This window comes from Pieris brassicae, chromosome 6 (genome assembly GCF_905147105.1).
Source record: "Pieris brassicae chromosome 6, ilPieBrab1.1, whole genome shotgun sequence".
NCBI lineage: Eukaryota > Metazoa > Arthropoda > Insecta > Lepidoptera > Pieridae > Pieris > Pieris brassicae.
The window spans coordinates 3,538,054-3,558,794 of NC_059670.1; the positions used below are offsets into that span (position 1 = coordinate 3,538,054).

The following is a 20,741-nucleotide window of genomic DNA, read 5'->3' on the forward strand; positions in this document are numbered from 1 at the left end:
AAAACCCAAACTCTTAAACTTATTTGCTAGTTTTATTTATTTTAGTACATTTTAATTTTTTACTAAACTCACGACCTGGTGGCAATAAAAAACCTGATAGACCGAGCCTGCGTTGTTAGTTGATGATGTTGTCAAGCATCTTACAACAATACGGATGCCATGCCATGGCGAAATATACTACAGGCTCACAAGGGGCTGTATATATTCATACATTTTTTATTGCATTTCATTTATTTTTTATTGTATCTAACAAAATAAATAAAATATAAAGTATGAAATTTAATTGTTGTAGTTAAAGGTTAAACAATTCAAAGGCGCATGACAGTAATAATTTATGAATGTTAAGAGCTTGTCAAGGCGATCTGATATTAGAACAAAAGCATTCTTAAGACGCTAGACCATCATAAGAAATAATGGGATAATATGAGCCTGCGCTTGCGACTTTGTTCTCCATTAAACCACCTGCTAATACTAAATGCCTTTATTCACATTCACCAGTTCTTCATATCGAGAACGTAGGATGAACGAGATTTAATAAAACCTGTTCTACGACATGCTTGTAACGAGCTGCTACCATGCTACCATTACTCTACGAATAAAAGTAGCAATTCTTGATACGTAATATACGTACGTAATTTTCATCAAACTAGTAATAGCTTTTTCTGGTTTATCGTCGGCATTCGTTATGGCAAAACTGTTTCAACAAATAATGTGTATAAATAGAGCAGATAATATATTTTTATTAAATTTGACCGGCAAGTTCCTTTATAAACCACAATCTTCAGAAAATAACATTTTTACCCTAAATGTGGTTTTGTTCAAAATGTTTTAACATAAAACTTTTCACAACCTCCCAAACATAATGAACTAAAACTTTTTTAAAAACGTTTTCAACCAATTTGTGGTTTTCTGCTCATTTATTTTGATATATATATATATATATATATATATATATATATAAATTAACATTACAATACTCTTGACCACCAACCACATAATTATCAAATAGTTCATATAATATTAAAAAATATAATTTAATAACCAATATATATATTTAAAATTATATACTGGCAGCGTTCCTCCTTTGAATAGCCTAATTCTTAGACTAATTATTTAACCGAGGCAGCTGCCAGCTCTTCGGTCTCCTGTAATGTCGGCTAACCTTTTAGCTATTTCCTTAAAAAGCCTTATAGCTAGGTCCCCGCGGACCAAGGGTCTCGACATCGAATGGGACAAAATCATATTCGGAGCCTGGAACTCTGTATTTGCTAACTACAGCTTTTTCAGCCGCTTCACAAGCCGCACCAGTTCTGTTGTTGGTTCCATGTAGATGGAAAGAGGCCGTATCTGAACAAGTTGCATCCCATACCAGCAGGTATGGGATGCAACTTGTCATCCGATGCAACGTCCCATTTTCCATGAAATCAAACTCACACCGTCCGGTCTCTTGTAATACCAATAGTGATCGGCTCAAGTAGACTTGTCACGTTGACGGTGGCAAGGGACTGGCGTATGATATCGTTAAGTGTGACTTATAATCTTATATGTTATCTAAAGTGCGCTCCCAGGCTAAACTTCACAAGGTACGATGTTACGGTAATTAAACTCTAAAGCGCAACGTTTATAATGAGTGCGAAAAATTCTTATATTAAATGTTATATGTTTATCCGTAGAAGTAGCATTCGGAAACCATCTGCTTTGTCACGAAATATCCGTAAATTAGGAAAAGCCTATAAAACGTAGTTATAAAATACTCATTAAAATAAAATATGAAACCGTCATATTTTCATTTTACGATGAAATGAAATGGCATAATAAAAGCGTGAATGGCAAAATTGGTACTAAACAATAAGCAATAATACATATTTAATCATAATGTTTTATAATGGCTACATCTTCATACTAATATTTTCACACGTTTCTTTAAGATGTTTTCCTTCACAGTTCGAGCGACGTGAAATGCGCGCATAGACAGAAACTCCAGTGGTGTAACTGGTAGCCGGGGATCGAACTTTCAAACTCAAGGATCGAGGAAGGAGGCACGCGGAAGCCACTAGGCAAACACTGCTCTATACTACGTTATATCAGTAACTCTATACTAACCTTGATTATATCAGTTCCAGAAATATATCTATAATAGCCACTGTATGAGTCTCTATGATGCCGAATCGTCAAGATCAGTGCTTGAACGAAACTTGAATGAGTACGAAGTCATAGAAAAACCTACCTTTAATCGTTAAAATTATAGCTAAAAAACCGTAATATTAACACAGTTCGAAAAGCTAGTTACAGATAACGCGACCTCGTTGTCAGCGCTTTTGTTATATGAATGTCCGTTTCCTTTATCTAGAAATGCGCTGTGACGACGCTCAGAATTTCAATTTAGCTTTATAATTTATCAAAAGAAGTAGAAATATATACCAAACCATTCATAAAAACCTTCATAATTAAAATAAAATTATCTGAATTCGTCAGATTTGTGATATTATTAGAGATTCCAAATATGTATTCGATGTGATTATAGGACTACAAACGTATTCAACAATACTGCATTAAAACATATTTTTGACGTTAAAAATAATATTTTAATACAATATTTCGATAATATTTAAACTGATGTTGGTAAATCTCCAGCTTAAAAGATTCCAAGTAAAACTACTTGCGAAAGTAGGCATGGCAAGAATGAAACAATTATAAAGCGTACTGTGTAGTTAGAAACTATAACTACTAAAGAACTGTAGAAGCACGCTCTTTGTACTAACACAAAACTCGATCAGGGCAATTACTGTATTTTATTTTTGCGTTAGAGGAATAATAATAAAAACCTAAAACACTTTAACACGATTATAGGTAACGTCTAAATACAATAACGCCATGAAATAAAATAAATAATTATGTAAATTGTAGTAACGAAATCGCTCGCTGAGAATAATTTATAGGTCCTTAATTGTATTTTCAGTTGAGTAAGAAGGGAAATTTCATTAACACCTTAATCGTATAACAAGCGATTTTAAAATAACATTAATACCTAACAGATACGATAAATTGGTATTAATTTATTTATTAAAACTTCGTTACATTATGAATATTATTAAACATGTAACAGGCCGCTCACGCTAACAAGCGATCTCTTCCAGGCAATCCTAGTAAAAAAATCTTGAAGATAAGAATATTTTTGCTTTTTTATTTATTTATAATAATTAAAACAGAAATTGAAATTATTAACACATAATACAACACTATTATTAACACACATTATATGTTCCAACTTAATAGTTATTAATGTTATAAATTCTAATTAGTTTGATCTCATCAAATTAACTAATTATAACATAAGATTTTTAGTAAGACAAATTGAAATGGTGTGGTAGTAGCAATTTCCTTAGTCTAAGATATTCACTAATATTGTAGAAAATTAAGTCAACGTTATATTACTCATGATTCAAAATTATTGTATAAGTTAGATTGTAATTTATTCGCGCTGGTATTATTTAGCCGCCGAGATGGCAAAAAATTAAGCCTCACGAACCTATCAATAAACATTCAATTGGCATTGAACATTTAAATTTGTTTACGAATGTTATATACCCACTTTTGCCCGTGAAAAATATCGGAACAAGACAATGTTGAACACTATAAATAGGCAATCGATTGAGGTCGATTGAGCAACAAGTTCTGCTTCTGCATACTGTTTTGCCGACACAGTAAACAATTGAAGCTAAATTCATGATTTCTTGGGAATGTACTTTATAAAGCTATCTGTACGTAGTAGGGTCATTGGTGAGGTTACATCCGTCATAGTTTCTATCCTGTAAATAAATGTATGTGATACGGTCACATTTATTTATGAACTATATAGTTTTGCTGATAAATGTTTAATTTATTTTCTACTATAGATATTTTTATTATATTTTATATTTACAATCATTAGTTAAAATAAAGTTATCCCATAACTTACATAAATGAATAACTTAAATATTATATTATTAAAAAGAGTACCTTTAGACAAGTCCGAACGTACTGTCAGCGCTCCCCTTTGAATAGCTAGACTAATTCTTTGCCCGAGGTAGCTGCCAGCTCTTCGATCACAGGAGACCGCTGTTGTGTCGAGTAACCTTTTTGCTACTTCCTTATAAAGCCTTATAGCCCTGGGACCCCACGGACCAAGGGTCTCGACACCGAATAGGACAAAATCATATTCGCAGCTTTGACCTTTATTTCGAATACTTACTCGTGAAATTATTTTTTATGAATATTGTTTGCATGCAATTTGGCTACTTACGAAAATCTCACATTTAAAGACACCGGATTAAAAAGTGTTATAAAAGGGTCCTGCTCATGTCTACAATCCTGTAAATAAATATTTCTCACGACAATAACGTTTTAATCCTTTAAATGTGTATGTATATGGAGTTTTTCAGTTTACCGCTGTCCTTCGTAGGCAAGGGAAAATCAGATTGGAGGTTTGAGGAAAAGTGATTAAAGTGAAATTCAAAAGTCCACAGCTACTGTGGCTTTAATACTGAGGATCTGGGTTCAATAATTAGCAGAACAATCATTGCTTGCTCACTGGTCTATACAAAGATGAATCATGCATATGTGTTTACACTGTGATGAAAAGTGACATTTGCAACTCGACATTTTGCAGTAAGATTTAGGTTATAAAAGGACCAATGTATTTAGTAAGTAGGATTTCAGTAGTTATATCATCGTCTCTAATCCGATCAAATAACCTTAAAAAAATTGTTAAAAATTAAAGAAGAAAAATATTTTTAACGAGTACGTGTACGAAAATCTTTTGGGTTGAGACACTCACAGATCAGACGGATATATCGCTCATGATGAATGAAGTGCATTCATCACTTGTCATAATAAAGGAATTAATTTTTTGTTTTGTTCTAAAACCAAAATAATTGGTATGTTTAACTTATTAAAAAAAACTATTTGTGCAGATTTTTAATTTGCCCACAATGTTATTTATTATAAATACATCTATTTCTGTATTGTGCTGTAAATCTTCTTAATAAATAAATGAATGCACATTTTTTTATCAACTACTAACTACAAGATTCCAAAATATTTATTAATGTTTTTCACAAATCTTATAAAAGTAAAAAAAACGGGAACACTATTTTAAGTAAAAACATTGATATACAAAATTATATATCTCGAAATCTCTTAAAAGCACGTAAGTCATTGTTGAAGCTCTTGAATACGAAATAAAGTTAGAAGCTCAAGTTCTCATTATCCAAAGTATTTATATTTCAAGTTCTCTGTTTACGTACAAAACGTTGCTTGTATGGCCAGTCGTTAATTTGGACAAAGCAGATACGTTATTGCAGCTTTCAATAGTTTACTAGGAAAGTGATGATGCTAAAAGTAGGTAACGGTAATTAGGCTAAGGTGAAAACAAATATATGAAAAAGACCCAACATCGGTAACGTTCTACTAAAAAATTATCAGCAACTAGCCTTTAAAAAGATCAATGTTACACACGTAAAATATAATAATAAAACTAATTTGTGTTATACACAAATAATAATAATTTGTGGCCGTTCACCAACCAGATGGACTGATCAAGTTAAAGACTCATAATCCTCAACATCAATATCAATGTAATAAGGGGCGGTAGACAGAAACTGGTGGAAACAAATTGTGCGCATCCGATGTTTGCTTGCTGATCACGACGCTCAGGCATGACCTACCGACTGAAGAGAGAGTGTATAAGTGAGTGTGTGACACGGATAAATACACACTATATGATCTATTCTACTTATTATCACCATGAAGATGTGGCTTTTTAAGTCGTTGGTAAATTAAAATACATAAAAGATAAAATATTACGTTATACAAGGTGTCTCAAAAGAAAGTTCATATTTAATTGATCGATTAAAAAAACGTATGTCGTGTATCAAAACAGTGTTTATTTGTTATAAAAGTATATTGGGATTTTCTTTTAAATAATACCGTCCAAATGTAGCACGTTCGCGGAACTTTAATCGAACAATAAATTTACTTTTGACTGCTGGGCAGGTGGAATGTAGCTGTCATTTTGTGACGGATATTTTCTTTCAATTGCGCCAGAGAAGCTGGCTTATTGGGGTAGACTTTAGATTTAAGATAAGGGGTTAAATTAGGACTGCGGCCTGGAGATCAATTTGCCAGAGAAAATTTTACGAACGCGTGTCAAAGACGTATTGGACGTGTGTGACGTTGCTCAGTCCTGCTGGAACCATGTTATTTGGTTATAGCCAGAAAAGTTTTGAAGTTTGGGCGTCAAAAAGTCGTCTAACATTTTTACATAACGCTCTGAATTGATTGTAAACTTTCTTTTGAGACACGTGTTATTATCTCCAGGCTGTTCTGTAATCTAGCTTAGGTTACAGTGTAACTAAACCTTCTTTAATACTGATAAGTCTCTCAATATTGTAATTGTGGTGATATCAATTACCAGGGATGAAAAGAAGAGAAGAGAAAAGAGCTTACGAATGTTACACGATTTCAAAACTAAATTAAATTCAACCCAATAAAGATTATTTCTTAGAGACTTGGCTAAGCTTGCATAAATTAAATTCAACCCAATAAAGATTATTTCTTAGAGACTTGGCTAAGCTTGCAAATTTTCGCATTAGGTGTCGATATCCATTCAATTACAATGTAAGTTCTGATATGAACACGTCGCTCGTCGTCCATTTAGTCGTTCCACAGCTAAGCGCTATTTTAGCCTCATACCAGTTTGCCCCTGTTATTTTTAAAATTAGTTTGTTTGCGAAATTGTTGGAATTAGGTAACATTTGAGTATAATCTACTAGATTTACGCAATGAGGTTACTATTTCGCGTAAGTAGGTATAGAAGACATCATTAATATAAAAATGAGTTAAATGACGCGGCGGCGTGGCCAACTGCCAGAAAAGGAGAACAATGAAAAAGATTTGGTCACCGTGATTGTTATCACGTATTAACACCGAACAGCCAGGTTGTCGCCGAACGAGTCATTCTCTCATCAAATTATATTCATCGTTTGACTAACTAAACGTTTCACATTTGAGACGATACTGGAACTTTAGTTTAGCCTAATGGTTAGTTCGAATGCAAATCATGTGTTCTCATGCTCGCATCCTGAAATAAAATAAACGCGATAAAAAAAACCAATTTTAGTACTAAGTTTTTCTTTGGAACATCTTCGTGAATCAGATGAACACATCCAGCTCTCGGACGTCTTTTAATGATTAGATTTGAGTTATGGAATAGATAGTTACACTTGTCACTGTACACAGTAAAATTAATAGAGAGAAAAAATGTAACTCATCAAGATAGTAAGTAAGATACAACTCTTATAAAATTACGAAAATATTCATGTCATAGCCAGTTCAGGTTGACATGAATATTTTACAAACAACATGAATGTAAGAACGTAATTAAGACGAATGAAACAATAAGGGACAGATATGCACAGACAAATCATAGCAATATATAAATAGTATGCTTCGGTAAACTGTCGGTCGTCACTCCTTCAATATCGTCATTAGCTTAGTGGGTGGGCGTCGTATGTGTCAAGACCGAGCGCAAAAAATACGAATTATCATCGTACAGTATTAAATTTTGATACTTCCTTTTAACATTACAAATAACATTTTAAGCTTTAATTATAACGAGCAGGGGTTTCAAGGTACCGTTTCGGAGATTCGGGGTTGACCACGAAACTCATAGCCTCCACTCGGTTTAACGTCTCATAACCAAAATGCTCCACTAGTTAAGCTAGTACCGATAGAAGAGTCCCTGTGATCCCTAAGCGCTGTTCAGCTTGGTAAATTTTCGTACTTTTATTTGTTAAGTTATGATTCCAAACTATGAAACCATAAAAATTTAACAAAAGAAATCGAATCAAACTGAATTATGATTCTTCGATGTGTAGGAATCACAATTATTAACCAAAGCAACACTAAAAATCAACGGTCAATTGACTCGATCAGAACATTTCCTGATAATCCCAGCATTCCCTGACACACACACATATATATATATATATATATATATATATAAGAGTACTAAAGGATAGGTCAAGGATTAGGAAATACAGTTATGTTACAAAAAAAGAATTAAGTAAGTAATAATTTTTATAGCGTTTTAATACAATGAGTCACAACTATTATCGTGTTGTTACTATTAAGTGTTCGTCATACAATCAGGTCACGCACTTGTCGTCGAATAACGATATAGAACATTCGAATTTTGTATGAATGCGCATTGGAACTATAATCAACCACAATCAGCCTTCGAACAGAATACGTGTATATAGACATTATATGTATAAAATGAACGCGAATACTTGATGAAACCATGAAAAATCATCCTAAGCCATACTATATATAGTTTCGAAGGATAATTTTCGTATTAACAAAAACGTTATGCATAATTGTGATGTTTAGTACTTAATTTAAAGACTACTTTAAAGTTACTGATAATTCAAAGGCCGGCAACGCACTCGCGAGTTCTCTGGCATTGAGAGTATCCATGGCTTTCATTTAACATCCGATGAGCACATCCTACTCGTTTGCATCCCCTGTTATATAAAAAAAATATAAAAAATATCTGCGTAAAAGTAGGATAAAAATTTATCGTTGGATTCCATATAAGATTATAATAGTTAATACAGACAGTTGACCTATGAAACGTGGAGTTAAGATGGAACATAAAAAATACTGTAAATACAAGGATTCTTTAATCGACGTAAAAGGCCGTATGAGTTTTTAACGGATTTAGTGTACGGCAATTATATGTTTTGCAAATGGTGTAATTTGGGCAACTGATGCTATCAAGCATTACAATGGCAGATTAATCCAAGGTTAACCATTGTCCGAATATAGTTTGACTACTAATTCAAACACGAACTTATGAATCGCTCCGTAACTTCGTTCGCAAGATAAGAAAAAGACGAAACGCCTGTTGACCAAGAATAAAGTAGTGTCGAGTCGTGTAATATAAGTAATATATAAGCGAACAAGAAATGTTTAATTTTAGGCATTCTTTATAAAATTGTTATATGATTAAAATTGAAATCAAATCAAAAAAATATATATATTTATTCAACTTCAATAAATTATACACATATATTTTATATAATACTAGCTGCCCCCGTGAACTTCGTTTCTCCTTAATGTGGTTTTAGTTAGCCTTAATACCGTGACACGAAATAATAATTTGACTGTATTATCATCACTATATTTTGAATTTGATTTACACTTCGGTCTAAGTAACACGTGGTTTACTATGCTAACACCAAAATTTAAAAAAAGTAGAAATAATTGAATTTCACGGTATTTCGTTTACTACAAAATAAATTTAATTTATACTTTAGCCTCAATAACACGTGGTAATCGTGATATTGAATTGAAGCTTATATGACACGTTTGTCGGTTTACTATAGCAGTGCCATCTATTGATTACTTACTCAATAGAGTCAAAAAGTATCGACATCTGTTATAATCTTTTGGGGTTAACAGATAATTGTGACTGTCAATTGATTATAGACAAATAATTTGCAATAAAATAAAATTGCGATTATTATTAAAGATCTAAGCTCTAATATCTTAAGTTGGACCAGACTGCTCACGGTGTGCCAATTTAATTTAAAATCGGTTAAGTAGTTTAGGAGTCCATCGCGGACAAACATAGTGACAGGAGATTTATATATATTAAGATATTGACAATATAGAAATTCAAAAACCCCATCAAATAACATAGATCTGAATTTTAATATTTCTACAAAGTATTAAAAAAATTTTGGCAGTAACTAATAGTTACCTTTTGCTACATTAAAATGAAGGTATGATGGAATTGATTTTATCTATAAAGGTATATATATTAATCTAATACTTTACACATCAACAAAATTCGTGGGTACCGATCAATGCTATGAATTGTTTTCAATATCGATATACGATACAGTAAGAAGTGTATCAAGTTACTATTGTTTGAGAGAAAATGTAGACAATCGGAGAATTTATACAGGATTGGTAAAGTTATCTTTGTAGGGATGCCAGAATTTTAAAATAACGTCATATTAATATTGTTGCATTATAATACAAAATATGCAAATACAAATACCCTGATGAGAGCATATTTTATTAATTCCCATTATAAACAGATTATCGAGTATTTGAACGTTGACAGTTTATTTAAATGAGGATTACAGTAAATACTTAATAGGCAATTCTGATTGCACGTCATACGCACGTATTATCTACAAATACATTACAGCCTATGTATATCTTGGAGAATTTTTGAAAAGAATATAAAGACACACAACATATGTTTTATATTTATTTTGTAGCTATTTGATGTACAATAATTATGTATTATATAGCTGTTGATAGGTTAAGTAGTTAGTGTAAATAGTTCTGTTATTGGAGCAGTGTTGGTATTCAGTGTCTTCAGCGTTCGACTCTTCGACTGCGACTGCTGTGCACCAACGGACTTTCTTTCTATGTGCACATATAACATTTGCTCAAACGGTGAAGGAAAACATTGTTAGGAAACCGGCTTGCCTTGTTGGAAACCCAAAAAGTCGCCGGAGTGTGTCAGGCACAGGCTGATCACCTGTTTAATTGACAAATGATCATGAAACAAGTACAGAAATCTGAGCCTCAGGCCTAAAAATTTTGTAATGCTATTAATGTATTTTTTTTTATTAAAAAAAATCTCGTAAATTCAACTAAAAGTACGAATGGTTTTCAGTCTTTACTTAAATTATAGACGTGCAACCTAGTTACAGAATTTAATCTCCGATTAGCTAAACTCATCTTATGGACATTATTGGTATCGTATTAAAATATATTTTTATAGAAGATTTATATAGTAATTATATACACTAAACGACTGACTATTTGATATATAATTTTGTAATAATTTAGGTTTAATCAATATGGACTTTTTCCTCATTTTATCCTGTCTTATTATAAAATTGCGGACCGAGGCTCCCCTTACTACAATGTCTTCATATTAAATCGTAAATCGTTACAATGTCATTGGTTTTAATGTGCTGTATACACACAGACAGTGTAGTATATATGCTGTATAGAGTTATGCGATGCCTGTCAGATGTGGTATATAAATATTTTAAATTATAAAATAAAATAAATCAATGGCGCTACAACCTTTTTAGGTCTGGGCCTCAGATTTCCATACGCACGCCGTCGACTTTTTGGGTCTAAGGCAAGCCGGTTTCCTCACGATGTTTTCCTTCACCGTTCGAGCTAATGTTAAATGCGCACATAGAAAGAAAATCAATTGGTGCACAGCTGGGGATCGAACTTACGACCTCAGGGATAAGAGTCGCACGCTGAAGCCACTAGGCCAACACTACTGCTAAATATTTTAAATTAGTATTCCAAATTCAAACGTGACAACTCAGTTCCATATTTCAAAAAAAAACTGGGTTCACAGTACCGTTTTATATACGTATACTAAAGTCGTAATATAAATGAAATTGCCTTTAAGTTAGAAATCCATGATTATAAGTTGTTTCGAGACTAAATTTACGTCTTAGTTATAAAACAACTGAGTGTGGCTTTTTGGTGTTTTACGTCGAATTTCTTCATACTATACATAGTATACCTATATCGTCTGAAAAGTCGAACAAATTATTGCTACGGCTTACCATTACTCTAAACATATTTGTGTATCCAAGAAGAATTTTTCGCCACAGTAAAACATGCAAAAGCCTAAAAGTAAAAACCCTTTTTGCGTGCCGTAAGCCATTTAGTATTCATAAAAAATAAAAGAAGCATTCTTGCGGGTAGAGTCAAAGTGAGGTAACAGTATGAACATATGGAATCTTTATCATTTTTCGTTAGGCAGAAAGATTGTTGAATATTGATTGTTGCCGCCAGCGAAAATCTGTTGAAGAATTCAATAAGGATGTTAGATAAAGGATTTCAAAGAAATGTCTCCAGCGGGATAAATGAAAGGATTTTATTTTCCATAAATCCCGCTATTTCTTGCCTCCAAAGGCGTGGTTGGTATGTTAATATGGTAAATAGGTTTTTCTAAAGGATATTCTTATTTATAAGAATCTTTTTGTGGCCATAGAAACTCACAGTTACAATTATGTACAATATATTTTATATGCAAAGCTTTATCTGGTGACCTATTTACTACTACTTTTCTGCTTTATGTTCACGATTTAAATCAGTGAACTTAATTAAATTATTCACGCCCTTATTCATAGAAAATTACAACAAATTGTTTACTGAAATAAAAACTAAATTAATTTAATCAGTATACAATTTAAATTAATTATTATATAAATCACAAAGAAGTCGCTTATGTATAAATATTTTTTGTGTAGTTTACATAGTATATAAAGGGTAAGTTTAATTAGATCAAAGCCTAAATTGCTTCTAGTTTCGCCGTTAGAGTCATCCTTTAAAAGCCGCAAGAGAGTCGTACTAAAACTGTGTTAGACACAAGAACGATGTTATTTTAAACTCGTTAGACATCCATTAAATGAAAGCAAACATACTTTGTATAGCCACTTATCTGGAACTAGCGATCGTTTATCTTGTATATTTTATAGTTTTTTTCGACAGACAAGCGGCGGAGTTATGCATAAAAGTTTAAGTTAAATATTGAAGAATTGAGCGCTTCAGAAAATTGTTCTGGATGATACCAGCGTCGAATAATGTAACACTTATGTTTTGATTAGTAATGGTTGACCATGAAATCATCAGTTATACAGCTTATTTTATCGTTAAATGTTGAGTCATTGGTTTGGCTGGACCATTTTATGATAAGAGATAAAACATCAATTAATAACAGGCTGGTCTCATCAAAGATATCAACTTTACGACCAACATTGAAATTATTACTTAATATGTAATTAAGAAATTGATTTAGATTGTACAAATTTCGCATTCATTCTTGTATCGAAGTATATGACAAGAATTCGGCAGCGTAAATAAGAAGTAGTAGTCGAAGTATTGGAACTAAACAACTTAATTTAATTTTCTATTTCCCCGGGTATGAAGGCGCTACATGAGCAGTGTTTGCCTAGTGCCTTCAGTGAGCGACTGTCATCCTTGATGTCGTAGGTTTGATCCGCGTCTGTGCACCAATGGACTTTCTGTCTACATGCGCATTTAACATTCCTTCGAAAAACATTGTGAGAAAACCGACTAAAGAAAACTAAAAAAAACAATGAAAAAGTTAAAGGCGTGTGTGAGGCATAGGGGGCCGATCACCTATCTGCCTATTAAATTGACAAGTGATCATGAAATATATATATAAATCTGAGGCCCAGACCTAAAAAGCTTTTAGAGCCAATAATTTGTTTAGTTTTTTATTCTTCTCTGTGGCTAAAGCGTACCGGTTTGCTCGTGTTTTTTCCTTCTCCGTACGAGCGAGTGTTAAACGTCATTGTCGGCACACAGCCGGCGTTCGAGACTACGTGCACGCTTACGCCAGCAGGCCAACACTCTGCCCTCGCAGGGTTTAAGCTTATAGATATTTTCATTAACGACAACCACAAAGACAAGTTAGTTATATGACATTAGTCAGAAATGAGTTAAATTTTTATTGAATGATTCTATGAATCATTAAAAATAACGTTGAACATTTAGTTAACAACTATTTAAATTAATAAATTTAATTATTATTTATTAATAAAACACCATTATAACCACTGGAGGCCTTGGATGGATGGATATGGCCTTGCGCATGGATAAGATTGAAAGGATCATACAGTCTGCTGAGTTTCTGATAAAGACTCCGTTTAGAATTCCCTTTATTACTAGTTACTTACAATTTCATTCGTATGGAACGTATTCAATGCCTATTTATATACCATTTATGAAATATCTTCAATACATTTATTTCTCCGTATAATAGTTTTTATGTCGAATACCTCAAATCGGTTTTGTTGAATGACAAAAGACTATTTTTGAAAATGTATCAATGCCAATTCGTTGAAGGTTTTCTTCTCTGTATAGGTGTAATGTGTTGACAAGTACAAAATTATGTAGAAAATAGAATTTCTACATTTAAATGTAACTATTACAATTTAAATATTATTATTATATTTTTATCAAGCCAAACCTATGACTTTATCATACTAAACTCGTCCTATTTACTCCAAGCGTTATTTTATTCTCAGCAGAACACTGTATAAGCATACTGATCATAAAAAAATTATGTTCATAACTAAACAATTTTAACAGGGATAACTGGGGTTAAGTAAGCGTAAGTTTGGATAAATAGCACGTAGCTAGTTCTTGGCTAGCAATTGTTTCCTCATATTGTAGTCATTTATTGAGTTGGGAATAATGAATCAACGAATTAGAAACGACTCAAGTGGGTGGGCCGGAAAAACCTATATCAGTCAACGTGAATTACATTACAAGATGATAAGCAAAAACATGACGTCTAATTCCTTCATACGTTTATGCTGCGTTGATTTGCATGTATGTGATTCATTTACGCGGTTATTTATATATATATCCATAAACACTACTATACAATAGGATTACGAATTATACTCAAAATTATATTTACTGTTAATAAATAAAAATGAAAATAAATAATAAAAAAAATCCAATCCAAAATGTTCATGGACTTCATAACCGTCAAACATAATAGTAATGTTCATTCGTCGATACGGTAAACTCTCTCCTCAAATTAAAGAATAAATAAAGGTTTCGAATCGACAAGATATGTCCACAATATTCGTATTACGGCGTATTTTATATGTAAAAAATATGATGTAATAATGTTTGTCAAATATTCGCGTGTGCGTTCAGAAATCTATTTTGTCATAAAATATACGTATATTTAAATCAATATGTATAGTATATATTTACAAAAAATCAAGGCATATTGTAACGTCGAGTGAGTTGATTATTAACGACAATTGGGATTGAATTTAATATTTTTTTGAATTTCTTAATATGAATATATTTTAAATCATAAATTAAGTTCAGTTCAGACGTTAATTGACTGTTTGGCGATATGGAGTTCGATGGGTCAGATAGTCAATAATAAAAATTCTACTTGTCAAAATTAATAAATAGAATCAGTTATAGACAGGTCCCAGTTAGATTTTTATCTAACTCATATATCGTGAGGAAACCAGCATGCATTAGACCCAAATCGTCACAGGCACAGAAGGCTGTTTACCCACTTAATTAAAACTGATGAATAATTATCAATATACATAAACCTATAGCTAATAACGTCTGCACAGGCACTGCTAAATATTAAAACACTGAAACTTAATATAAGCAAGGGCAAAACTAGCTAGTATACATAAATCATATTGTATCTTGTAGTACATTTTATAAGTTTAGTAGTATAGTTTATACATAGCTTCGATCCAGTAAAAAAGTGGTTTCTTTAAATAGTTAAACACTGTAACGTTTTCTTGTTGTTACTTGAGAATAACAAGATATATTTTTTTAGATACTTTTGTGTTATGTATCGACTGATCGCTTGAAAATTCACACATTCAAATGACCTCGAAGATTCTTTTAGCCTTTGACCCAACGCTGGCAATGTGATTAAGGTGACATTTAACGTTCCGTCAATTTATTTTATTGTATTATAATTCTTGCGTATTTGAAATTCCAATGTTATCTTAAATTGCGTATAGTTAAGGTCTATGGTGATATTGGGTCCTAAACATTATCACTTGTTTTTCCACACGAGCATAAATAATAGCGCAAAGAAAATCTATTGAAACGGCCTTACACGGCTTTAGGCACAAGGATAAGGTAATTAAGCACTACTATTTAAGTCTTAAGTCATAAACTTTTACTCTTCTTAGGTAAAGGTCGTACAAAACCAATAAAACACCTCACCTCTTGAGAACAGTAAATCCAAATGGCACTCTTAACCTAAAATAGCCTTAATACCTGCGAATAAATCTCGTATCGTAAATTCGAACATCGAACGATACGTATATAACGAATCGTATATACATATGGAATATTCAAAAGCCGAAATCGAGTGTAAATAGAAACTTATACATACGTATTAAGGTATTACCCTGAACAAATAGTTCGCACAACACTATATTGGAGCTAATAGAACCTGAGAGAAACGTAGTACATTTTACAGAGAACGAAATGATAAATACATATGGAAATTTATGATAAATAACATCGTTCATCACAGGATCTCGCGTAAAATGTTTTTTATTATATATTACTTACTAACAAGGACGTCAGTTGGTCGTCAAGGAGTACAGGAGGTCAGTGGAAGTAGGTACAGAGAAAAGTATGAAAAATAAATGAAACATGTAACCAAAGCAACTAATAAGATTTATATATTAGGCAATAAATTTCATATTACTTATTAAAAATGATAGTGTTTTGTTTTCTGGGGGGAGCCCCCCTAGCAACGCCCTAGCAGTAAGAGCTCCCCCTTGAATACTTATTAAGGTAACATAGGTTATAAAAATATTTTATATACGACATTAAATATGTTACTATTGCTTAATGAAGTTATATTCAAATGTGATAGACATATTGTCATCCTAACAATGTTTTATAAAGATTCTCGGTGAAACTTATATATATCTGTTCCAAATCCTATGGAAAGATGTTTTGTAATGATAGACATCTTTGAATTACATTTGTATTATTCTAAACTAATACTTGAATGCTTGAACTAATAATGAATACTAGCTTAGAATTGGTTAAGAATACTTTAGTATTCAGGGTGCAACTCCATGCCCAGCTTAGAATTTGATGGTGAGTGCATATCCATGTTGCAACCCGCATTGTGGCGTCTATCGGCAAACGACAAATACACATAGACTATAGAACAATCGATACAGGCTTTATAACATTCCGTGCGTAACTAAAGTTGGTTTTGAGTTTATATGCAAGAATATTAAAAAGGTTAAAGACGAGGGAAATTCATTTAGCCAGTCAATTTGTATGCAACGAAACATATTTACTTACAGAACTAGGGTAACGTTTTGCTCTTTAATTATAAGAAAATACTAAGAATACCTCCGATGCAATGACAATGTACGAATATGTGAATCAATAAATTAATATTAACATATTGCATAGAGATACGGTTCCTTGAAATAATTTCGTTTTGTAAGAGAAGTTTTTCGCCTTACTATTTTATATTTGACACAACACCCTGATAAATTTCCAATACATACGATTTTCATATGATCGTTATTGTATGTATGATGTTCCAATTTCAAAGTTCTAAAGTTTTACTTCAAATATTCATAGTAAAATTATTGTTTTCTTTGTTTCAGCAACTAATTTAGTTGGAAAATTTACTCAAAGCGTACGCCGTATAGTTCAGGACGTCAAAGATGAAGGCGCCTCAAGTAAGTATCGATACGCAATATAAAATGTTCTTTGCACAACCCTTTTATAAAAGTTTTTATCGCATTAGGCTATTCTCAATGATCAAAGGTAACATAAAAGATTCAGGCGAAGAGGAGCTTTGAAAAAACAAACAACAATTTAGTTTACCTAACTCCCACGGTTAAAACCTCCAGGGACTTTATTTATATAACGTTTCTCAAAAATACTATGCAAATACCCAAAAAAACCTTTTTTAAGTAGCAAATTCTCAACACCCAAACATATATAGAACGTCAATGTAATGTAAAAATGGAGCTAAACGCGCAAAGCGGGTGCTGTCATAGATAAGTAATAAATTGAATATTGCATAGGATAGAAATTGAGCAACTCCCAGCACATAATATAATTAAAACGACATTTATATTACGTTAATTTAACTGCTTAATGATTGTAAGCCTACTTTCGAAAGTTCAGGCTATATTTAATTTAAGAAATATTTTATTGACAAATAAAATACCATAGTAATTATTTGTTCATTGTACTAGGTGGGCAGACGAAAGAAGAGGTCATAGAAACAAATGAACGTCTACGCGCGGTCCGGATTCGTCTAGATGAGAACTATGATACGGCGAAAAAGGCTCTCATAACGCTAATGGCGCGGTACAGCGAGTCCAAGGCGCAGAGAAACGTGTTCACGAGATACGCACTACTCAAGGCTATGATAAAGGTAATCAGATACCCAAAATATTGTATCCTTAACTCTTAAGGTATGATTAGGACACAAGAACTCCTGTATATAAAAAATCTAGTATGTTTTGAAATTTTTGTCGATAACGTAAGTAAAAACTACAATTAAAAAATATTCCATATCCGTTATTTTTTCTAGCTACAAATGTACTTATACGGAATTGTATCCTTCCGGTCGTGTAGCACATAAGATTATAATAGACCTTGATAGTTTAGATAAAAACCGATAACTCATACGATGATTAAAAATCTGATAAATTGCGGTTACAAAACCCATTACTCTCTAGGTTTTTATGAGGTAATATAAGTACGTCCTGTATGAAATAATATACATGATATATATGTCTTTGATATAGACATTACACTCTTTTAAAAACTTACCATATACATAATATATTTCCAATTTACACGGTAAATTTTCCGCCGTGTTAAACTCTATTTATATTCTGACTGGTACCTGTTATTACAAGGACATAGCGATACCACCAACTCCATCTAAAAATATCTCTTGTATACTTCCATAAATTTAAAAAGAATGTAGTTTAATAATAGTGGGTCAAACAGGCTCACTGGGAGGTTTGTTTTATTTATAACAAACTATTACCTGAGGCTTCATGTCAGCACAAACATTCAGGTTTAAAAATAACAGTTTCTAAAGGTAAGAAAACCGGAACCGGCTATTAACATATTCAAAAAATATGTTTATACAGTATTTATTTGTTTAAATAATACATATACATGTTTTCAGCCTCCTATTATTTATGAGCACCTTCAACTTAAACCGAGACTGAGCACTGTCATGTAACAATAATTAACTTATCGTTCGACTTAGTTCCTAAGAACTTATGAACAATACGCAATTAACTAAGTTCTTGTAGCGGAAGTTAACGACTTCTATCGTAACGAATTTCTTAAGAACCCTAAGTGATAGATTAACTTATTGTTTAAGTTACAACTTGACTCGGTGCAGGAAATAAGAAACTTGTGTCAGCGAGTTCTATTAGGATACAGTTTTACATATAAAAACGTTTGACCCCTTGTCACTTCAATTGCATTATTACGTCTTCGACCACTAAAATGTAACTTCACGTCATGCGAGAGGAGGTGAAATTACAAGGAGGTTGTGTAGGGAATCAATCTCGATACCCCCGGCATCAAGCTCCCTACACAAAGCCTCTTCCTTGACTATGAGGCCTTTGAAATGAAGGCCATCATTGAAAACCACTGAAATAAAAAAGGGTAAATAAATCCTAATGCTGATTATTGATGATTTTTGATGGTAAATGTATAGTCTTTTTTGTATATTTTAGTAGATACTATATAACATAATAATATTATTAAATTTATAATAAGGTGCGTCATGCATCTACCCCTGATAAATTAAAAAGTAATCAAATTACTCCGCTTTGAAAGACAAAAGAAGTATACAAATATAGAACTATCTTAATTGAATTTAATAAAACACTAGTTAAAGTCGACTAACAATCCTGGATTAACCATTCCCGCAAATAGCACTGGATACACGATAAAAATCTGTGTTCTAATTAATTAAGTTTATCCACAATTTGTTGGTAAAAATTTAATTGAAAATGCTTCGTAAAAAGGCAACAAAATGTAAAGTCACGTTTCGTTTAATTAAATGGCAACAGGAGATCCTGTTAGAATCGATTTGCAGCCTCTGCTGAATTTTGAAAAGACCGTCTAATCAGATCTCAATATCGTTTAGATTGTTAAGACAATCACTGGACCGACCCAGATCGGTAGAACGGCTTATTATGATACCTTATGTATTTGAATATATCTCTTTAGACGTAAAAATAGTTAATGTTATCTAGGCTTATATGCAAACAAACGCAGATATTAGCTCGCAAATGTACTAATAAAAAAATTTCCAACGTTATTTATTTCAGTTTATTTATTCTTGTCAAACATTGTTTCTATTAAAACTACGTTGTATGACAAAATGTACGTTCTCTAGTAAAATATAAGAGGTTAGAAAATTTCTAACTTCTTATATGTTATGTAAATCCCGTTAACAACATGTTGTGTAGACATAGTTCTGTATCTGTTTTATTAATAATTATATCGGTAACTCATTGGCAACTCACTATAAATACACTGTATTATAATTGCAGTATGCACACTGCATGCCCCAAATAATTTTGATTGACTTGGAAGAGGGTGACTAAACAACATTGGATACATAGATAGTCATAGATAGATATCTATGGATTAGGAGATATATAGATACCTTTAAGGTATAAAGTCACTATAACAATAAAAAACCCTTGGTATTTCTATGCCAGTCAACCTAACTAAAGGTTCGATTTGTGTAGAAAAATGACTAAAACTGGTAAAGCGCTGAAAGCGTGTTTTTGATGGATCTTTGAAATTCATTCCAAGATTTTGTGAGAAAAAAATTACAAAACATCATGTTCAATAGGGCTACACTTTCAAAGGGTTACTACGATTATTATATCGTATATAAAAAAAATTGTTCAGAGTATAATCGCTAAGTGACGGAATTTTGATGGGGCTTTTTGGGGTTTTAATATATTTAATTGACAAAAAAAGAAAACTCAATATTAAGGAATCACCTTCAGATAACCAGAATTTGAACAGATACATGCTATTCTATGTCTGGGATCTCATTATTTTTATTCATC

The 20,741-nt window shown here is 32.2% G+C and overlaps 1 protein-coding gene across 1 annotated transcript in view; it reads left to right on the plus strand.

The window, feature by feature from the left end:
* The window catches only part of LOC123711456, a 76,535-nt gene that overhangs the window by 40,023 nt on the left and 15,771 nt on the right, over positions 1-20,741 (plus strand). The window contains exons 2-3 of the mRNA XM_045664061.1: positions 17,274-17,348; positions 17,874-18,055. Coding sequence (XP_045520017.1) covers positions 17,274-17,348; positions 17,874-18,055 — 257 coding nt within the window. The remainder of the gene's footprint in view (positions 1-17,273; positions 17,349-17,873; positions 18,056-20,741) is intronic.